Here is a 20,722-nt window from a genome sequence, read left to right on the forward strand (position 1 = left end):
TTTACTGTTAAAAGGAAGCCTCCTGTCTTAAGTTTCTTGCACTAACTTGAGCAGTTGTGGAAAACTTAAAACAGATAAAATAGTAGTTCAAAAATGTATTATATTTAGCCATCATGCAGTATGTTGCTGTGTATCTTCTTGATTTTTGAACTTGAACTTGAACTTTGAAGGCTTTTAAATATTGACAGTGGCTTTTTCAGTGTTTGAGTGCAGGTTTCCTGTAAATAGACTGGCATCATTTTCATTAGGTTGGCACAAAGACGAAAAGAGGTGTCTGATATCTAGATGTGTACTGTAAGTCAATACTGGTGCTGGGCTTGGAATTACAACCAGCCGGCTAGTTGAGCCTTTCAGTTCCTGCCTGTCTGTGTCCACAGAGTTCCTCAAGCTGACCATGTTCTCATCTGTGGAACAACACAACTGTTTTTGCTAAAGACTTTCTATGTTTTTTTTAAAGTCAGACCTTGATCAGCAGCAAGCACAAAAAGCCTTTGAGAGATGTAGGGTGCAAGCTGGTGGACGTTCATTCAGATGGTGAAAACTTTGATGACACAAGCTAAATTGACTGGCGTTTCTGGTACTTGCACCATTTACATCATTGATAAAAAATTGAAAAAAACAGATAACACATACAAAGGTGATGCATTTTGACCCAGTGTACATTATGTGAAATCCCAGAAGTTGCAAACACCCAGTCTTGCCATTAGCAGTCTGCTTCTCCCCTGTATTTTGCTGGATCATTTCTTCGTTTCATGGCATGTTAACATGAACTATTGATTAGTGAAACACTGTTGGCACGACTATGTGTTTTGTCACCCACATGCACATCAATGTGTGCCCATTTGCGTGTGCACCAGACCAAAAAAATTGGAACCCACTCGTGAGAACATTGCTCCATAGTGAGAGTCCTCTAACAACATCCCAAGGCAAAAGTGTTACCTTTATACCCTTATACCTTTTCCAGACTGCCGTACTCGATGGCAGGACATCATAGAAAGATGTAAGATGCAAAAAGCATACAAGGGAAGATGGCAGACTTTCAGACAGTCTTTCCTCAAAAGTATTGTTCATTGTGTTACACGATGATGAAGGTTCTCATTCATCCAGGTCCAGTTGCCTATGATATAACACTTAGAAGTGTTCATTGTGTTGTATTGGTTTGCACACATGAAAAGTAATGGGAAGAAGTATACAAACATAGAGAGCTGAGAGGGGAGCTGTGCACCTGGTCAGTCATTCCATGCAGTGGGCGTGCTTGTTGGATTGTTGATTTCTGAAGTTAACAGAAATTGTTCGATACGACCACACCAATACTGAGAGATTTCTGGCAAGCAGTGAAGCACAGTGAAGCCTTCAGTCTGTCTCCGGCGAAAACTTTAACTGAAGTGTAGATTTCCACAATGTTATACATCATTGAAGAAAACATTTCTTAAACGTTGTGTAACAGCTCAGGAATCTAGGAGTCTAAGTTAACTCCAAGGTTAAGTTACCCTAGAAAAATAGTGTGAATAGTTTTACATCTGTGTATTTGGTGGAAGCGGGAGTCACATGTTTCATAATTGATTATGTCTCACTCTGGAGCAGAATGTGGCCGACTAAGTGATGTGGGACACCTAGTACAACAACACCTCTTTTCCAGACAAGAATCTTGCCAGTGTAGACATTTGTCAGAATGGTTATGTCAGCACTCTCAGCAGGTTTGGAAAATGTGGAAAAATAACCTTTGACAAGTTCCATATCTTGTCTTTCTATTACTGTGGAGAAATTATTCCATCATTCTGAAAGTTGGAAGAAATTCACATCAGTGTGGTGAGTTTTAGATTTACAAATGCTTAAATTTTAAGCCAAGAGAGGGGCTCATTTCTAATGCGTAAACCCTAGAAGCATCTTTCAATTAGTACACAGTAAGGATTTAAAACCCCAACTGACTGTCAAAAGACTCAGAATCAAACATTCCACTACTGACTTTTGTGGATTATAGTCATCTCTGTTTAGATGTCTGTCATCAACCATCTTAAACTACTGGTCACACCCACAGTGTACTGTTTGACCCTGAAGATCAGCCATCATTAGGGTTGTAATCTTCTGTTATGTCGTACAGTGTGTTCCCGGTATTACAGTCAGTGCCTTGACGCATCACGATAAAACCAGAGAGAGGATGTGAAGCATTAGTCATGTCTGAATCATATGTAGCCGTTTTCATGACTTCAGACACCAGGAGCTCTGCATCCGGGTCTGACAAAAACGATAGAGTGAAACAAAGATGGGCCTGTCCCACTGTACAGCCTGCTGAGTGTGTGTGTCTTTGTGCTTTGTTGTGTGACACTCGGCTAACATGGCCTCATTGGTGTATCTGCCCATGTTTGTTTTTGCTGAGGCAATCCTGACTCCAAACATAAACACTGCTCATGTGCTCTGTTGGTCTCTTTTCTCGTTGGCTTTCAAATGTTTTCTCTCAGTCTCTCTATCAACCCTACTTTGCTCTCCCTCTTTGACCCACTGTTTTTAATCGCTTTCCCTTTTTTATTTTCTCTTTCTCTCTCTTTCCTTGTCTCAGTGTCACCTGACACTGTTTATTGATTTTCTTCCCACGTTCTATTTTGTTTATCTTGCAAATATTCATATTAACAACTCTCCCCCCCCCCCCCCCCCCCCCCCCCCCCACACACACACACACACACACACACACAAAGTATTTAAAATTTGAGACAGAAGTTGTGCAGACAGGAACCCAGTCTCCTTGCTCCCTTGCTGGGAGATGCAGGTGGTTTGGTGTCAGGCTTGGCCTCCTTTCTAAGCTCCATGCTGACTTTGAGATTTCTTTCTCCTGGTGTTAAGTCGGGTCAGCTCGCTGCTTTGAACAAGATGTCTTCTCCTCTCAGGGCTGCACAGTTGTGGTCTTAATCATATCTCAGATTAACTAGCTGGATGTTGTGATCTTGGTAATCAGGGTTGGCATGCTTGTTTTTCATTTTAAGATTGTTTTTTTGTGTCATTTTGCCTTAAATGGATTAGTGAGAGTTGACAGGATGGAAGGGGAATGGGATCAATTAAAAAAAAAAAAATACCGCCTGATGTTGTTGAACCAGAGACATTGGGGTTTTATGGTATTTTATAAGCAGAAATGTCAAGTATCCATTGGTCCCAGCTTCTCTAAAGTGAGGATTTGCTGCTGTCACTGTGGGCTCTAGGAAAAAATGAAATTAACAAATGTGTTAGAACAATCAAGGTATCATTGTTAGTTGTAGCCCTAATGTTGTATATCTAACATAAATTCATAATATTGTTGTAACTTTTTAAAGCTATGACCCATACATAGTGAAATGCTTCACTTTTGAGGAGAGGGCCCTTAGGGTATAGCTTTAACTTCAGGACATAAAATCCTTTGAAGAGTGTTTTAATGGCTCAGGTGCGATTTCAGAATGAATGAATTTAAGGACAGAAAATGATTACAAATTGTACTTGGCCCTTTATGCACTGGATTATCACCAGTGAAAATGTTAAAACACCTTTACAATTTATTGTAAGAGCAACTCATGACAGTTTGATTGCAAAATTGTTTGCCATTTTAAAGAAAATTTATAATCTGAAGTGAAGAAATAGAAGTCATTTGAAATGTAAACATTATTTTGGCAAAACAACCAGTAGGAAGTTTTGAATTGTTCCATCCCCTTGTCATTGCATATGAAAAACCAACTCTACTCCCGCTGGGTTTATCAAAAAACTCACAGTCTCATGAAGTCTCCGGGGAGAGAACATAAGCTTTTACTATGACATTCCAAACATTTTCATCACCTTTTCTCTTTTTTTCCCTTCCTCCCCTGCCTGGTCTGCAAACCTCTCTCTCTCTCTCTCGTTGGGAGTGATGTCAGAGTCACAGATTTCCAAGCTATGACAGAGCACTTATGCAGACTGAGCCTGGTGCAGGAAGGGGCTGGGCCCTTTCACTCCTCATTTCCTATGCCATAGGAAGTGCATTCCTTAGCCACTGGCAGTAAGACAGCAGTAAAAAGCAGAATTCAGCTGCAAGTTCCCGGCAATAGGCCAGCCTCCAGGAAAGGGAGCTGTCTTGGGATGTGTGTCTTTGTGTCTGTGTGTGTGTATGTGTGAGCGAGACAGAGAGCGAGACAGATTTACAACTCTTTCAACTCTGTTGTTAATATGTTTGAGACAATAAGATGAAAAAGAAATATGTAAAAATAAAAAATATTTTCTCCAGGTATCCAATATATGAGAAAGCCAACTCTGCCCATAGAGGATATGATTGTTTTTGTAAAAATTTATGTAAACTAAAGCATTTTTAGAATTTAAGAGACAAAGGCATAAAAGAGCTGCAGACCTGGTGTGTGTGTGTTTTTTGTGTTAGACCATTGCTCTTACTGACATGTTTATTCACTCAGAAGGATTCATAGTTCTGAGGTGTTTTTAATTAAATTACCCCTGCAATGATCTTCAGACACAAATCACCATAAAGACTGAGCTTCATGTCCACCATCAATCCTGTTTAACTCATAGAAGGAGTTCATATGTGCTCTGCTGCCTGTCTCCATCTGGCCTGCTTCTGTTAAGTATATATAAGCAAGTTACTTGTTTTTATATTTTTAGCTTCCTGACTGTTTTCGTTTGTTGTGTCCGATTCTTTTGCTCCTGTAGGACAAGGGAAAAGGAAAAGGTTTGGTGAAGAATGACGCGCTGGAAGAAAAGGACGCTCAAAACTTGGAGGTTGTCGCCTTCTGTGAAGACGTAGCAACGTAAGATGCTTCCCGTTGTTGTGATAATAAAGCCTCCTTTGACTTTCACATTTCAGAATTTATAATGACATTTTATAGACGCAAAGCATTCTTGTGGAGCTGGCTTTCAACTGTCTCACACTCAACTACACAACGTTTAATCAACTCATGCACATCCCTAATTGGTTTATCAGTGCATGGCTCCAGATTTTTTATAACAACAATAATCAAAATGGCAATATGTGATATAAGTTTATATGAATATTTCACACACTTCATGCCCTACTGCTTTAAAATCCTGCAGAATAAAATGTTCCCAGGTACTATGTATGGCAATGTATGCTGTCAACAAAAAAGTTAAATGTCTAGGGGCACTGTATAGCTGTCCTTTGAGAAAATGTTGAGACTTTTCACATGAGAAGTGAAAGCTTGGACCTGCTGGTGGCCTTGATGAACAGATGCGGTGGGCCCACTGGGCAACATTGCCTTTCATGTTTGTATGTAAGCGTAAATACACACACATAATTGAATGTTTTGTTCCTTGAGTCTGTACAGAATCTCTCACTGCATTATTTGGTTTGGGCGGAGTGAGGATGATGAAGCTGCGCTCAGGGAATCCACATTCATTTCGATAACAGAGTCAATGCCCGCTGTCTGCCCAGCGTCTACCCAGTGTGCTTGTTGGTCAACACCCTCTCCAGATAGTTTGCAATTAAATGGAACTTAACCTCTCATAAGGGTGTAAATGAAAACATGTAAAAAATAATTTCATAGCATTTTCATCATCTTTTACCCACCCAATTACCTATGCCAACAAAAATGACAGGCAGAGTGATGACTCTTTGTGCATTTAGACTCTTGGGAGAACAGATAGAAATAGTAAATCTCAAATGATTTTACGTAACTGTATCAGTGTGCATATAAATACATTTTTGATTCAGATAATCACTTCCTCTCTTGACTCCCCCATCCAGTTTTCCTCTTGTACTGCCCATGATGCATCCAATAGTCTCATCCAAGTAATCTGATCCATATGCTAGGCTGGCTCTGGCTGCCTCCAATCTGTTTTTACTGGCCAAGTAGGCTAAAATACAGAGAAGTGTTGACTCTGCTCTTTTGTATTTTTTTCCCCATACCAGCCTGCGCTCCAAATTCCCTCATGGCGACATGTCCACCAACCCTGGCTATGTCCTAAGCCCTGTCATTACCCAGAGAGACGGCGGAGGTGACACTAGCTGCTCTGTCAAGGTTTCAATTGAAATCTCAGAGTCTCAGCAGCCTGTTACATTCACCTGTGACGGTAAGCGTCCTATAACTATCATATAAACCATCTTTGAACCAGTTCTCAACATGATAGTAACCAAGTAGAGAAGTAACCAGTCAATCATAAACAACATATTTATATTGAATATATAAAAAAACAACCTTAATCTTCATTAGATCTATTGAACAGCAGATTTAATTTGCATATAACCACAAGAATAGCCAAATGTTAAAAAGTGCAAAAAATCCTCTATACAGATTGAACACCATGGCCTTTAAGTCAGCCAAAAAGGAAACCTTGTACCACTTTGCCTTTAAGAGTGAGCTGCTCAGATTGCAGATATGAGAGTTCTGAAGGAGGAAACGACATTCACAGCTGCCAAACTCTTTACCCCCTCCTCACCTCATTTTTTTCTTGTTCTTTTCATTTTTTCTGTCGTGGGAAGTACACTTTGTTCCTTTTCCGCACAAATAAAGGTTTGTCCCCTCACCCTAGAGAAGCCATGTTGGGGCAAAAGGGACTCTAGTCTTTTTTTTTTTTGTTCAAGGCCTTGCTAAGATTTCTGGTTTCCTTCCCTGGGTGTTTGCTGTTGTTGGCTAACCCCTCATTAAGCACACACAAAACTACAACCACTGTGATTGACGTGTCTTTTGGGATCTGAAGCCAAGCACACTGGAGGCTGTCAGCCAGTCCAGAGGGCTTTTTGTTAGACATATTATTCCGACTGTGTGACCAAGTTCACCACTGTCTATGTAGGTCCCTGAGGATCAGCATTAGACCACTGTGTGTGTGTTTTTATGGTAATGTGAGTCTGTTAGTGTGTGTGTGAGACTGTCTGCTATAAGGGTCTGTTTTATTTCTTGTATGACAGCCAACCCATATATTACACATTGGCCATTTCTCAGCACTCTCTACAGTGTCTATGTAACAGACTGTCCCACTGACCCAGACACTACTCACTCAACTCAGCCCAACTCAACAGCAACAGCCTATAGGAAGTATGTTTACTACTATCCATGTTCTACATCCTGATTGCCCTTTTCAAGATTCATATGATGACTCCTTGTCTTCCTGCTTCTGCTGAGTTCCCCTCCTTTTAGGTTACTTCCCAGAAATGCTTCCTTCTTCCCTAAAATGATGTCTAGTACGTTGTTTCCTGGTTGACTTCCTATGTTGTCAGCAGCATGATGACCCACATTGTTGGTGTTTTGATGCCTCTGGTTTGACACTGCTGGAATCTGCTTGTTGGAACAATAGGCCTCAGTTCTACTCAAAGCTTAGATCAAAGAATAGAGGGAAATAGAGGACAGGAAGGGTACTTTTGCACCCCTTTTTGTCACTCTTTCTGTCTTTCTGCTTGTTCTTCTTCCCTCTTTCTCTTGCTTTTCTGTGTCAATTGTACTTGTTCTCTTTTTTCTCCTGTTTCCCTTTTACTCAGTTTGTCTCCCCTCCCTTCTCTTGCATGACAATATTTTCTTCCACCCTTGTTTCCATGCAGCATCTCCTTATCCATTCTTCTCTTCCCATCCTCTGTCTCATACTGTTTTTTTTTTATCCTGTCATAACATCAGACAGCGTACAGATTAACGTGAGATATATATTTGCCTCCTCTGTCCTCATTGGTTTTCCTCTCTGGAAAACTCTTCTTTTGCTGTCATCTCTTTTCTCTCTTATATTTTATCTCTTCTTATTCTTGCTCTATCTTCTCTTATTTTGTCCACCTAAACTTGCTATACTACTTATATTTATTTTTTTATTGTGTAGATTTGTCCTCAATATTGCATTGTCATGTGTTTATATGAAGTTAAAAATTAAAAAATATATATTTCCCAACAGATCAAAAAGGAGCTCAGGATGTTCTGTTGTTTTTGCTAGTGTGATGCTGTTGTAGCTTTTAGCCTTTGCCTTTTTCTAGAGGGCAGGGAGAAAGAAGGACAATCAATTCTTCCAGGGCTTGGCTGTGAACTGCTTGGCTTCTGGGGATTCCTAACATACTGTGGTTGAAGAGGGGAGATGGAAGGATTGAGAGAGGGAGAGGGCAATGCATAGAAAGAAATGCAAAAGAGAGAAAGAATGCAGGGAGAAGGAGGAGGATGGAAATACAAAGGTAGAGTGTCAGGGAAGAAAATGAGATGAGAGAGAGAAAGTGGTAAAGGTAGGGTGTTGGAGATGCAAGGAAAATGTATGCATTGTAAAATAGATCAAATAGATGGAGGGAGGATGACAGACGGAAGAAATGCAGGAAGTCTGGCTCAGGTTACTGTCTGCGGCTGTGAGAGTGTTGGAGAGGAGGGAAAAAAACCATGTTTCTCTTGTCAGGCGTGAAGACACGAACTTCACTGGTTCCCAGAACCTTTTCATTCAGAATGTGCAGGAATTTCACACTAATGGAGAGCGATACTAATGCAAACACATAAAGCTGATGTAAACAAGAAATTAAAGTTCCAGAATTCCTGAATTTGGGGATGGAGGCCTCTAAGATTTCTATTTACTGGCATGATGTCTAAATTATAAACGTCAAATTTGAGTAATGTGAGAGGCTGTATTCAAGTTTTATTTATTCACGATTCATGACACGATGCCCACATTAGCGATGTTATCACAATACAGCAATTCTATGATCATTGATGCAATGCAAGACAATCATCTAACCATGAATTGGATATCTGTCAGACTGAAGAATACAAAAAAGTGTTAAAAGACCAGGTGCCTTTTCTTGTATTTCTTCAGTTTTACAGAATTTGACTTGTTGTTCATGTGTGCCATTATTCCAATGGAAAATAGCCATAAGCTATTCTATACTGATTACTATAAGAATATACTATGGATCACAATTTTTTCTCAGTCTCTATATTAAGTTTACACCACTAGGAGTTATGAAGTAGTGATTCTGCTAAGTCAAATTGTCAGGCAGATCTGTTTAGAACTTCTGTTTTTTTTTTACTCACAGTCCCTTTGTATTTCTATTTGTTTGCATTCATGTAGCATTGCATGCAGGAGATTTCAGGTGTAGGTGAGAGTTCAGCAGAGGGCTTAACTAAAGAAAACATCATAATCAGGAACTTGCATGCTTTTCAAACTTAACTTTTCTGTTACACTGTTATACTGTAACATTGTCCTTTTGCTTCTAATTACTGTTTTCCATTTCCCTCTGTTTCTCTCTTACTGTCTCTGAATCTATGTCTGACTGTTGGAAATCTCTATTTGCTCTGAGTCATTTAGGAATTACATCATTGCTCTTTTAAATCTGAAATATGTTTGGTCCTGTGGATTTTACAAGTGCTGAGTGATTGCTGGCCTTATTCAGCCCTCTCGCCAGCCTTTCCATTGTGGATCCTGCACGACCATGATCGGACCGAAAACCTGTATCATAAGTTACTTATTATCCTAGTTACAGTGATAGATTAATATTACATCCCACTTTACTTCCTTGTCCTTAGTTGTGTATGTGTGTACCATTCCCCAACCATGTGTGAATTGGTTAACAGCAAGAGAGGAGGAATTTTCTCCTCTTTTAACTGGTGCTTTCAAAAGTGCCCTGCTGGGAAATGCCTTACCACCTCAGAGCGCTCACGAAATCATGTCCCAATGCTTTGTTACAAAACACTGCAACACATGTATAACCTCTGTGACCACCATATCTACACATACAGGGTGGTGAAGCTAAAACTACGAATGTAAGCAGTAAGAAAAGATGTGCCATTCCTTTGAGGGGTGGAGGTTTGTTGTTGCCGGAGCCAGGGGTGGTCTCTCTCCCTTGTGCGCATATTAAGTAAGCTGAGTGCGTGTGCTTAGTCCAAAGCTGCGATAGTCCTCTGAATGAAGTGTCTTTTTATCTTTATTTGTCTGGACGTGTTTGTTTATGGCTAAGAATGTGCTAAAACCTCTATGGAAGTAGTCAAACTGCAAAGTAATCTGCTGTGTATCAGGTTACGCTCTCCACTCATTCTTCCCTGGGCCGGACACATCAGATATCAGAGCACACACAAACACCTTGAGCTTGACCCCAAATCCTCTCCAGTTTAAATTATTTTACAACTCACAGCAGTAATGCTGTTGATTCCAGAACAGGTTTTATTTGAAGTGAAACATGAGCCCTACAAAATGTGGCAGAATGATTTGCGGTTAGAGAAACTGTGATGAATGTGAGTTCTAGAACTCAGTTCCCACAGCAGCAGCAAATATGTATCTATTATCAGGCCAAAACTCTACACGATAATTTTGATATAGTTGATATTGTATTGATACATATTTTTCTCTTTCTGGTCTCTTCCATCATTCCCTTCCTTTTTTCACCAACCACTGATCCCTCCCTTCTCTGTGCCTTTTCCATTTCACTGTCCCTCCCTCACATCATTCTCATGTGGTTCCCTTTCTTTCCATCAATATTCCTGATCACCCCTTCTTCCTCCCTCTCTGCCACCATCACCATCTTCTTCATCGTACATCTCTCCGTCCTTTTCCTTTTTCAGTGAGTTCTCCAGTGGAGCTGTTGATCAGTCAGACTCTCTGTTGGGTCCACGATGACCTGGACCAGGTCGACTTCTCCAGCTACCTGCTCAAAGTGTGTGGCCGGGAGGAGGTGCTGCAGAAGTGAGTACACTAACACAACAGAAAAGTACATGGATAACTTCCTCTCTATTACACTTATCTTGGCATCATTTCAAAATCTTGTGCAGAGGGGACTGACTGATGTTTCTATATCTTGCCTGCACCTCCCTCCACCGTAGAAATTCTCTTCGCCCTCTAATCTTGGATACATGGGAATAGTTATTCCTATACCAGGACTTAAAGGCCCAGTGCAGCCGAATGCTCAAAGCTGCATAAGTAATATTTTGTGGTTATAGCTGCTGAATAAACAAATGTTGAGTATGTTGATCATTTATTCTGTCGTACTGTAACTACTCTTTATAGCCTTGCCATAATAAGAATGTCCATAAATCATTACATTATGTTTTTTGTTTTTTTTTTACGGTTACCATGGAAACAGTTCAAGATTTCTTTTGCTCTGTGATTATTTTTGGCCTCTCCTAGTTTGAAGAACATTTTCAAACCCTACACATACCCTGAAAGTTATTGTATAAGGACAGTTACAGGATCCGGCCTGAATCTATGAACCATCTGTCAAATCCCAAATGTTGAAAAGATTAGGGATGCACAAAATTGTTTATTTTCAGTTTTATGTCAGGAACATGGCAAAAGCATGCTGTACTTGTTCTTAGTAGGTGCATACCACCGACTAAGTTCAACTATGTCAGATTGAGTGGATGCAAGTACCTATTAAGGCAATGAAAATAATTTTGCTTTGTAATATCAGCTTGTTAGATGAGCCCAAAAGCTTATTTCGGACATTTGTTATGGATATTGCTGCATTATACTGTACAGAAAACTTTTGACTTTGTGAGTGGTGGGTGTACAAGTGGCCTCAGCACCTTTCCAAACAACACCAGTAACAAAATAAGCAAAGAAAAGAATAGCAACACAAATTAAATAGCATTTCCCCAAAGTACAGAGTAAACAAATATCATTTTCCATCTCAGGGAAGTGAAGGAGATATTTGTTTCTCTCTTATTCCTTTTTTTCTAATAATTACTCTTATTATTCTCAACATATAGTGTGGTTTTCTGAACCTTTTCTCTCTGTTTCCCTGTGCCACAGTAAACACAGCCTCGGAAGCCATGAGTACGTCCAGAACTGCAGGAAGTGGGAGAATGAGATCACATTACAGCTACTCTCTCACTCCACCATGAGAAGAGACTTGGCGCGCACTGTAAGTCACTCAATCAAACGAACATGTGATCTCATATAAACTTTATAGAAGTATTTTACTGAAATGTGACATAATACATTTTATGTTGTGCCACTGAGACTCATTTTCAAACTTTTGACCCAGTGTGGGAAACTGAAAACACTTGCTCCTCATTTAGGGAAAAGATGATCCCAGTGATTTGTTGTGATTATATATCACTGAGACTTTGGCACCTGCTTATCTGTCACCTGAAATGCTTGGTCGGTAAATCTTGACTGCTTTTGTTTAGGAGGAAGATGACAACTCCTCCATAGACTTAGAGAAGCACCTTGGCCAAGTGGACAGGCCATTCAAGGAAAATGTCACCAGGTAGGAGGGTCCTAGAATGGTTGGGACAATGTAAAAAAATAATTTTAAAAAGGGAGTTGTGAGCTTAAAGATCCCCTCCACATATGTATTGAGGCATGCAAAATGTGTTACCAACGTGATTTTTTTTAAAAAGCATTTTTACCACATTAAAATCCTGAAATGGCACATTTTCCATCTCCTTTTCAGTGTATATGAATATTAATTGCATCTTTTTGACTTGTCCTCCTAGGTTGAGTTAAATGTGCACTTCCAGTTCACGTGCTGGATTGACAAATTAATAAGATATGGAAATACATACAGTTTTTTTTGTCATGTTACGTGCATGAAATTGTTTAAAAGAGCTTTAGTTTCCTTTAGTTAACCAAAGTAAATTTTACAATATATTCTGTTCTTACCTGATTAGAGCTGATAAGTCCTCTCATTCCTTACCTAATCTCTTTTTGCACATTTTCTTGCAGACAAGGCCTTGCTGACTATTTAGAAGGCTATCACAATCAAGTCAACATCTGCCTACAAAATGAGGTACATGTGGTTCCTGTGCTGGTCTGAAAAGAAAAAATCAAAGGATTCAGTTATTTTCAATATATTCCAGTCTTGAAACATCAAACAATTAATTGTACTGTTAACTCTTCTACTGAATTGAAAGGTATGGATTTAAAAAAATTGTGTAGCTGCTCTTATATTGAGACTCATGTCGCCTCTGGTCCCACCTCTTATGCTACACCCCGTTAACACAAAAAATGTTTAACTGAATTGTATAACGGAAGGCTCCAAAGACTGTTTTCAACTCCCCTCAAGGTTTTTGTGTCCATTCAAATATTTCACACATAAATGCAAGTTTACTAGGACATTCCTGGAAGGCCGGCTTTCTAGAAATGGCACATCTGTTTTCAGCCAGTGTAGGTTATTTTGGAGTAATTCAATGCAGACTGAAGTGAGAAATATGCTCCGCCCTCAGCCCATCGTAAACCTCATAATCACATCAAGATTTATTTAAGTGAACCATGACAAGACCATAGCACGTACTGTAATTAATCTGCTTCAGATTGCAAAAGTATGTTTGTTTTGAGCCTAGTTTGTACAAACATGCTCACACAGTAGGCTGTAGTTTGAAATGAACTTAAGATGAGAATCTGTTTAATGGATTGTTGGTGGTTGTTGACTCTCAGAGACCTTCTGATGTGTCATTCTTATGTTTAACAATGGGTTGTCTTTTTTTTTAAAGACGAACTGAAAACAAAAGTTTACATTGGGAGGATATCCTTTTCACAACAGGATTGATGGAGTATGTAAAGATTGATGCAGTTGTAACACAAATGCTATACTAACCTGCACTGTATCTCTCTATTCAGAGTACCCAGTATAAGACAGTGGATCGGTTGGCGCAGACTCTGAAGAACCTGTGTTGTGCTCTAGATGAGGTGGAGACGCAAGCCATCACAGAGGCTGTGAAGAGGCTTCGCCATTCCGTCAATTTACCCAGGACACACTCACCCAAGGTAAGCTTTTGAATCGAACATGCTCACCAAGTGTTAGATACAATGATGCCTTTCTAAGAACATGTGTTGCTTTGTAGATGGGGTCCAAATCATCTGGTCAGTCATCAAATGGTAAGTTCTGTACATACACACAGTCACACTCAACCTCCTACTAAACACTGTAGTTACCACTATTCCCATGATTTCTATCTGACCTCAACTGCCTGATTCTGACAGGTCACACCAGTCCCGTGGAGGAGAGCATGGCCTTGCTGACACAGGCTGTGTATAATCTGGCAAAGCTCTACTTGCGCTCCTTCTGCCCCCCATCCGCCTCCTTCAGCTCCCCTCCATTGCCTCAGGCTACAGATGGGGAATGTATAGAGGGGAGGAGTAGCAAAGAAGCTTCAGGCACCACAGACCACCTTCAGTTCACTCTGTTTGCATTGCATGGCATCCCGGCGAACTGGGTCAGCAGGTAAACATTGAGAGGATGAACATACTCTCTTATTTTTAATTTTTGGGGTCCTCTTTCTTTTTTACATTTTTTTGAGAGAACAATGTATCTCATCTAAGTGTTTATCCTACCTGTTTCACAAAACAGTAGAGGGACACAGATAAGCGCATCAGAAATACAGGTGATGTGACTCTGTAGCTGATGATGCTCTTCATGTGTGTTAACATTTCAAGACCTTTGCTGCAGGGTAATTAAAACCTCTATTCATGTTTTTTTTACTTACAATTTTACCCACATTTCACTTAATTGCACTTCTGCAAGCTAGGGCAAAAGATGAACACAGAAGGTAGCGGAAGCTACATAAGAATTGTAATCCACTGTGCCAAGTGCATACAATGAGTGCAACTGCAGAACAAGCCAAGCAATTTATTGGTAAGCAGCCAGGACTAGGGAGAGAATTTTTGTGACACTACAACATTGCAGCACAGTGTCACGGGCTGTGCTGTCACAGCAGATAGTCTTGTTTTCTTCTACTAAACAAACGGCTCCTGTGTTGCTCCCCACGTCTTATTTTTCCATGCCAGTGTCCAGTTTCACCCTGACTTTATCTCCTGTGTGTGTCTGGAACTGAGCTGAGCCAAATCTTTCCGTTCCCAGCTCTGTCACGCATCACTGACCAAGATCAGTACATCTCTGACAGGCCCTCCCACAGTTGCATAGGTTTGGAAAGCCTAGAAATGTAGAGATCAAGATCAGATTCTTGTCATTTCACCTCATCATCAATAAGGGATAGTCCTCAGCAATACATTTATAAAACTATTGTTTTGTTGCTGAGTTACATCATGATGAACGCCAACCAAGTCTAATTCTGGTCAGTGCCAAATTAAAAATGCAGCCATTTGAAATCAGAAATCAGAAATACAGAAACTTTAACTCTGAATGTGAGTCGGAGGCATTTTCAAAGCTGTCTTAAGAATTGCTGCCATCCTTTCCTTCCATGGTAATTTTCTGGTCGACCAGTGAGGCCTTCATATAGAGAGAGGAACTGCTTAATAACAGGCCTATTTACTCCAGCTCAGCCTCTTCCAGCAGCTATTTTAAGCCAGCACCAAACATTGCTGCAGTGACACTCATTCCAAAGACACCTCCTAAAATATTTAGCTCCTCTCAACCCAAGGCCAGCAGGGCGCAGCGAGTACAATGTTGCCCAGCCCAGACGAGTATTTAGGCATATCTGTTGTGTTGTGGTGTTACTATAATACTCAGTTATTGAGGTCTAAGTGTTTGGCGTTGTTGTGGCCAGTGTGTCATCCATCTGGAGCCTCAGTAGATGCCTCGGCATTGCCAGCATATTGAGACACCATGACGAGTGGTGGAGCTGCCAACACAGATGGCACTGAGCAGTGAATCAAGCCTGTAGTGGTGAAAATGTGTAAATGATGTGCTTGTATTTTCACTCTCCACTTGCATATCTCACACGTCTCCAACTGAAACACAGTAATTATTTGGGGAGGTGTTGTTGTGTTGTGACACCTAATCTTAATACTGGTGGTGAACTATTTGTTCACATATGGCATCAGATCAGGAAATATAAATCCCGCAAATCTATATTTCTTGTTTATTTATTTTTTTATACAAAGTATTGGCCTTTATTACATTGAATTCAGTACTGTATATACAGGATACATATAGAGATGAGGAAATGTGTGTGCCTTTTATAGTTCCTGGTTCCTGTATATTCTAAGGTTATATCAACACAGATATTTTTTAAAACACATATTTTCCAAACAAGCATGCTAGGCCAGTATGTGGTGATAACGTCTACACCAACAATACATTAAATACCAGGAAATAAGTTTCTCAGCGTGTGTAGTGAGCTTTTTCACTTTGGTGAAAATGGTTCAAAATTGTTGTTGTAGGCAATTTCAGGTGCAGATTGTGTGACTGTAAAGGAGAGTTGTAATACTCTATAGTGGTTAAAAGCTCCTGCACAGCCATGGTCCACCCACACAGGTTTTTTCTTATGTTGCCTGATTAGACCTCTTCCTTTCTGTGTGGGCAGTTACAGAGCAGCTTTCTTTTAAAAAAAAAAAAAAAAAAGATTTTTAGAGAAATCAACCTAAGAATCACTGATGTCTAACAAGAATAACTCAAAACACCTGCATGGGTGTTCAGGGCCTATTACTAGTATTACATAGACAGGCAGGCAGTGGTCTGATTCGGACTAGAAGTTTGCTGGTTCAAGTTCCAAACTGTTTTTAAGTATCTCTGAATGACCAGGATGCTGCAGGTAGAGCAGGTCGGCTAGTGATTGGAAGGTCGCTGGTTCAAATTCATGCTCCGGGCTGAGCGGCATGATATCCTTGATGTGATATCTTTGATCCTTGATATGATGTCATTGAGCAAGATAATGAACTCCAACTTGCTCCTGATGTCCAGTTGGCACCTTGCATGGCGGCCTCTGCCAACAGTGAGGGCTGCGATGAGCTGGCGACTTGTTCAGGTACCCTGCTCTCGCCCAGAGACAGTTGGGATTGGCTCCAGCAAAAACCCCCATGACCCCATAAAAGGGATAAAGTGGTTACAGACGATGGATGGATGCTGTCCCCTTCCATAGTTGTTCCCAAACTGACGTATCTTTAACTGTTATTCTGTGAAACAAGACATTGCTGAAAATGAGAGCATGATTTCTGTGTCTTAAATTTAAAATAAATTAAATGAAAAAATGTACATACAAGGACCAGTATGTCCCAATAGCTATACACACTGTGACCTGTGCCTTACCTTAATAATACCTGTATCCTAGCAACCAGAGAGTGTTAAAACAACAAGCATTGTTGTTTGTTTTTATATTTCAAATATATTATAATTTTAACTCTAACAGTTTCATCAAATCTCTGGCTGCATAGAAAGATGCAGTTACAAAACTTATCATGTTGTTTTGTTGCAGTTATGAGAAGTACTTTCTGGTGTGTTCACTCACACACAATGGCAAGAACCTGTTTAAACCGGTCCAGTCCAAGAGAGTGGGCACATACAAAAGCTTCTTCTACCACATCAAATGGGACGAACTGTGAGTGATTGCTTCGGCCTCTCCTCTCCTCTCCTCTCCTCTCCTCTCCTCTCCTCTCCTCTCCTCTCCTCTCCTCTCCTCCAACAACTATAACAACAATAACAACAATACCAACAGCATGCTGTTTGTACTGTCTTTATGCTACAACACTTTCCTTGTCTCTCATAGGATCAGCTTCCCCATAGCAGTAGCTGTTCTCCCCCTGGAGTCCATACTGAGCCTCACTTTGTTCGGGGTGTTGAACCAGAATGCCAGCGGCTCCCCAGACTCCAACAAACAGAGGAAAGCTCCAGAGCTGCTGGGCAAAGTCTCTATGCCGCTCTTTGACTTTAGAGGGTAAGGAGAGAGGAGTGGCTTGTGGTGGCTGGACTTTTGTTTCTGAGATCTCCCCATTTATCACTCAGTTGTGAAAGATCTTTTCTAAACAGTTTCAGTCTAACAATTTGACACATTAAAGTTGACATATTTTTCACAGTGGAAGTAATCTGTCAATAAAATTCCTAACTTTGATTGTTTTGGGTTTGTAGTTTATTGCCGAATGTGTTTTGCAGGGTGCTTGCCAGGGGCAGCAGGTTGTTGTGTCTGTGGACATCTGCCCAGGGAGCTGCTGCCGCCGCTGGCTCTACAGGCAGCCGCAAGAGGGTGCCTGTAGAGAGAATAGTACTACAGGTTGGTGGTGGTGCTAATGATGCCGGTGAACTAAAATTTGTAAATGTACTGTACTTGTACTGTACTGTTTTCATTTTGATTTATTTCAGTTGGGTAAGTGGTGTTTTACAATAGTCATAGGTAGTGATCAAGACAGTCATGGTTGTACAGTAGTAGTTAACTTTTTGCCTTTTGTCATGGTCACTATTGCTGTTACAGTACAACTACTGCGTGGCATTAATTTCCATGATCACTAGAACTACATAAAAGTCCCAATACTGTAAGGTTCATTAGGTGAAACAGTACTTTAATTTTAGTAGTACAAGATCTTGTCAAACTGTGACAAACTTTTAGTCATGTTTTGGGCTTGGAGTTTTTTTTAAGAAAAGCTCTGTATTTGAAGAAATGTGTTTACTTGAATTAAAGATACTTAACAGGAATGAACTGATCCCAATTTTGGTATTTGTGATACTGCCAGGTGGATTTCCCCAACTCAGCAGTGGATGTTTTATACGTGGGACCCAAGGAAGCCCCAAGCCCAGAGCCCCACACAGTGGAAGAGTTGGACCCCGATCTGCGGCGCAAACTAGAGAAAATCTGCAGCCGAGCTTCCAATTTTGGGTAGGAGAATGTCAAACATGAGATGCAATCTGAGAGTATATATGATAAACAGTTCTAACAATTAATGTGTCAGCTTTTTCAGTTGTTTCTATCTCTTCAGTTTTTAAGGGAGATTTGCTTTGCTGGACTGATTTCAAATAAAAGCACTGAATTCAATTAATAGCACAAGAGAGATGGTCTTAATGTTGCTCAGCTTGATGTGCAAAACAGACATCAGGCTGAGCAACATAACACAAAAAAGCTGTGCCAAAAAGCTGAAATTCACATTTGACAATGCTGTGCTTCTTGTGCAAAGACAGGAGCCTCAACGCATCTGGATAGTTTATTAACTTCTGAAGTTTTGATTAAAATGTCTATCTGTGGGGTCAAAAATGCAACAAAACCTGATTTTCCTCGCAAAGTATTGCTTGGTTTAAAGCCGTCTGTGCTGAAGACATCACTATTTTTGTACTAGGGTGTTTGTTGATAACAGTCACAAGTCTGAGAGCAATTTAATAACACTGGTGTTGTATTGAAAGCGTTTGTAATGCATGCTGCCTCACTGAAAAATGTGACCTCAGGGGAATCCAAACAGCACTTTTGTGTTCAGTTTAATCTTGAATCTATGTTCTTAAAAATTCCACTAATAATTATAATTACAGTACTTAGTGTTACAAAAGTCTAAATAACTTGCACAGAAACAGTATTTCATGTAACATTTCCGCCCTGAGCAGACAGCTTTTTGGCAAACTCTCTGACCACCCAAAATCCGTTGGACTTAGTAGATTTAAGAAGAGATTTTAAAAGATGCCACTGACTCTGCCAGCCACAGTTCCCCGTACATGCCTCTATGTTGTCTGCACCAGTGTGTCTGTTCTCGTCCAGCTGCTCCAGGCCCAGCTAAATGCTCTCTTATGCCTGCTGCCAGCCAAATCTCCTCCATGCTGCCAACATCCATGAGACTCAACCAGCACTTTAGCACAGAGCGCTCTCTCACTGGTCTGTCACCGCCTGCTTTCTGTCCTGCTCATTCATTTCTACAGCCTTTGTGGGCACAAGACTGCAGTCTCATTGATCTGTCGTGTGTTGATTCAGTGTGTGTAATATTCAATCAGTCCAAAAGGAGAACATTTCATTTTTATGACTATATAGAGGTCAAGTAAAGACAAATATCGCTGGCATCTTCAGTAAGGGGAAAGAGAGCTGTCAGAGTAATTCAACCTTGTTTATTTTTCCTGCTTCAGGGCCCACCAGGGGACCCTTACAGTGTCTCACAGTGCACCCACTCACACTCTTTCAAGCTGTCTAGAAGGATCTTCACTGAATATTTTGGAAGTGCTCCTAGTAGGGGCTGTATTCCTTGTTTAAATGTACCTTATACCAGTTTTTTCAGACATTTTTCAGAAAATTGCAGTTGCTAACTTACTGTCACATTGCTGTCAATATATTTATTTTATGTGATTTTATTTAAGTGTTGTGTCTATCCTCTCTGTCTTAACCATTATTGCTGATCCTGCCAAGTATACCCCTCTCTTTTGTTATTTTTTTGTTTAATTTTAGTGTTGAAACAGGTAGTTTTTACACACTGAAAAATAAAATAAAATTCATCTTGAAACATTGAAAGTCACACCTGGCAATACAGTTTATGTACATATTTTTTTCTTTTTCTCTTAGCAAAATAAAGTACCATCCAATCTATCTGTCCTCTGTCTCCAGGCTAAAGCGTGCAGACCACCAGCTCTTATGGGACCATCAGCTCCACTGTCGGAAGGACCACCCCAGCAGCCTCCCCAAGGTGCTGGCTAGTGTGCCCAGCTGGGACTGGGCAAGCATAGCCCATATCCACTCCCTGCTGCACCACTGGCCCCCTCTGCCCCCTGTCACCGCGCTGGAGATGCTCGACTCAAAGTATGTAGATGTGTGTTTGAATTTTTCTGGTGAAACCAAAGACGAGTTTGAAATGAGGGAAAAATGTTAGTTTTCTGTTTTCGTTCTGTGGATCTTTGTTGTCTTAAACTACCTAATGCACATGTGTGTATTGTATGTGTGTAGGTTTGCAGACACGGAAGTGAGAAATGTTGCTGTTGGTTGGATTGAAAAGAGCAGTGATGATGAGCTGGCTGACTATCTGCCACAGCTTGTACAGGTAAAGCTAAAAATAGATGCACAAATACCTTAGATACTTTACATTTGTACAGACTGAGGTGTCCCTGTTCTAAGTCATTTTTGTCTCTTTCCAGGCATTAAAGTTTGAGTGTCACTTAAAGAATGCCCTTGTCATGTTCCTGCTGTCCAGAGCACAAGGGAACATCAACATTGCTCACTACCTCTATTGGTGAGTCAACAGCAGTACT

The 20,722-nt window shown here is 40.5% G+C and overlaps 1 protein-coding gene across 2 annotated transcripts in view; it reads left to right on the forward strand.

The window, feature by feature from the left end:
- Nucleotides 1–20,722, forward strand: part of pik3c2a (phosphatidylinositol-4-phosphate 3-kinase, catalytic subunit type 2 alpha) — a 46,483-nt gene that overhangs the window by 14,153 nt on the left and 11,608 nt on the right. For both annotated transcript variants that reach the window (XM_037106276.1, XM_037106275.1), the window contains exons 3-18: nt 4,654–4,751; nt 5,870–6,030; nt 10,467–10,587; nt 11,653–11,764; nt 12,033–12,112; nt 12,571–12,634; nt 13,465–13,611; nt 13,689–13,722; nt 13,828–14,068; nt 16,998–17,120; nt 17,289–17,456; nt 17,672–17,789; nt 18,247–18,389; nt 20,085–20,276; nt 20,421–20,514; nt 20,609–20,703. In XM_037106276.1, coding sequence (XP_036962171.1) covers nt 4,654–4,751; nt 5,870–6,030; nt 10,467–10,587; nt 11,653–11,764; nt 12,033–12,112; nt 12,571–12,634; nt 13,465–13,611; nt 13,689–13,722; nt 13,828–14,068; nt 16,998–17,120; nt 17,289–17,456; nt 17,672–17,789; nt 18,247–18,389; nt 20,085–20,276; nt 20,421–20,514; nt 20,609–20,703 — 1,991 coding nt within the window. The remainder of the gene's footprint in view (nt 1–4,653; nt 4,752–5,869; nt 6,031–10,466; nt 10,588–11,652; nt 11,765–12,032; nt 12,113–12,570; nt 12,635–13,464; nt 13,612–13,688; nt 13,723–13,827; nt 14,069–16,997; nt 17,121–17,288; nt 17,457–17,671; nt 17,790–18,246; nt 18,390–20,084; nt 20,277–20,420; nt 20,515–20,608; nt 20,704–20,722) is intronic.

This window comes from Acanthopagrus latus, chromosome 8, assembly GCF_904848185.1.
Source record: "Acanthopagrus latus isolate v.2019 chromosome 8, fAcaLat1.1, whole genome shotgun sequence".
Taxonomy (NCBI): domain Eukaryota; kingdom Metazoa; phylum Chordata; class Actinopteri; order Spariformes; family Sparidae; genus Acanthopagrus; species Acanthopagrus latus.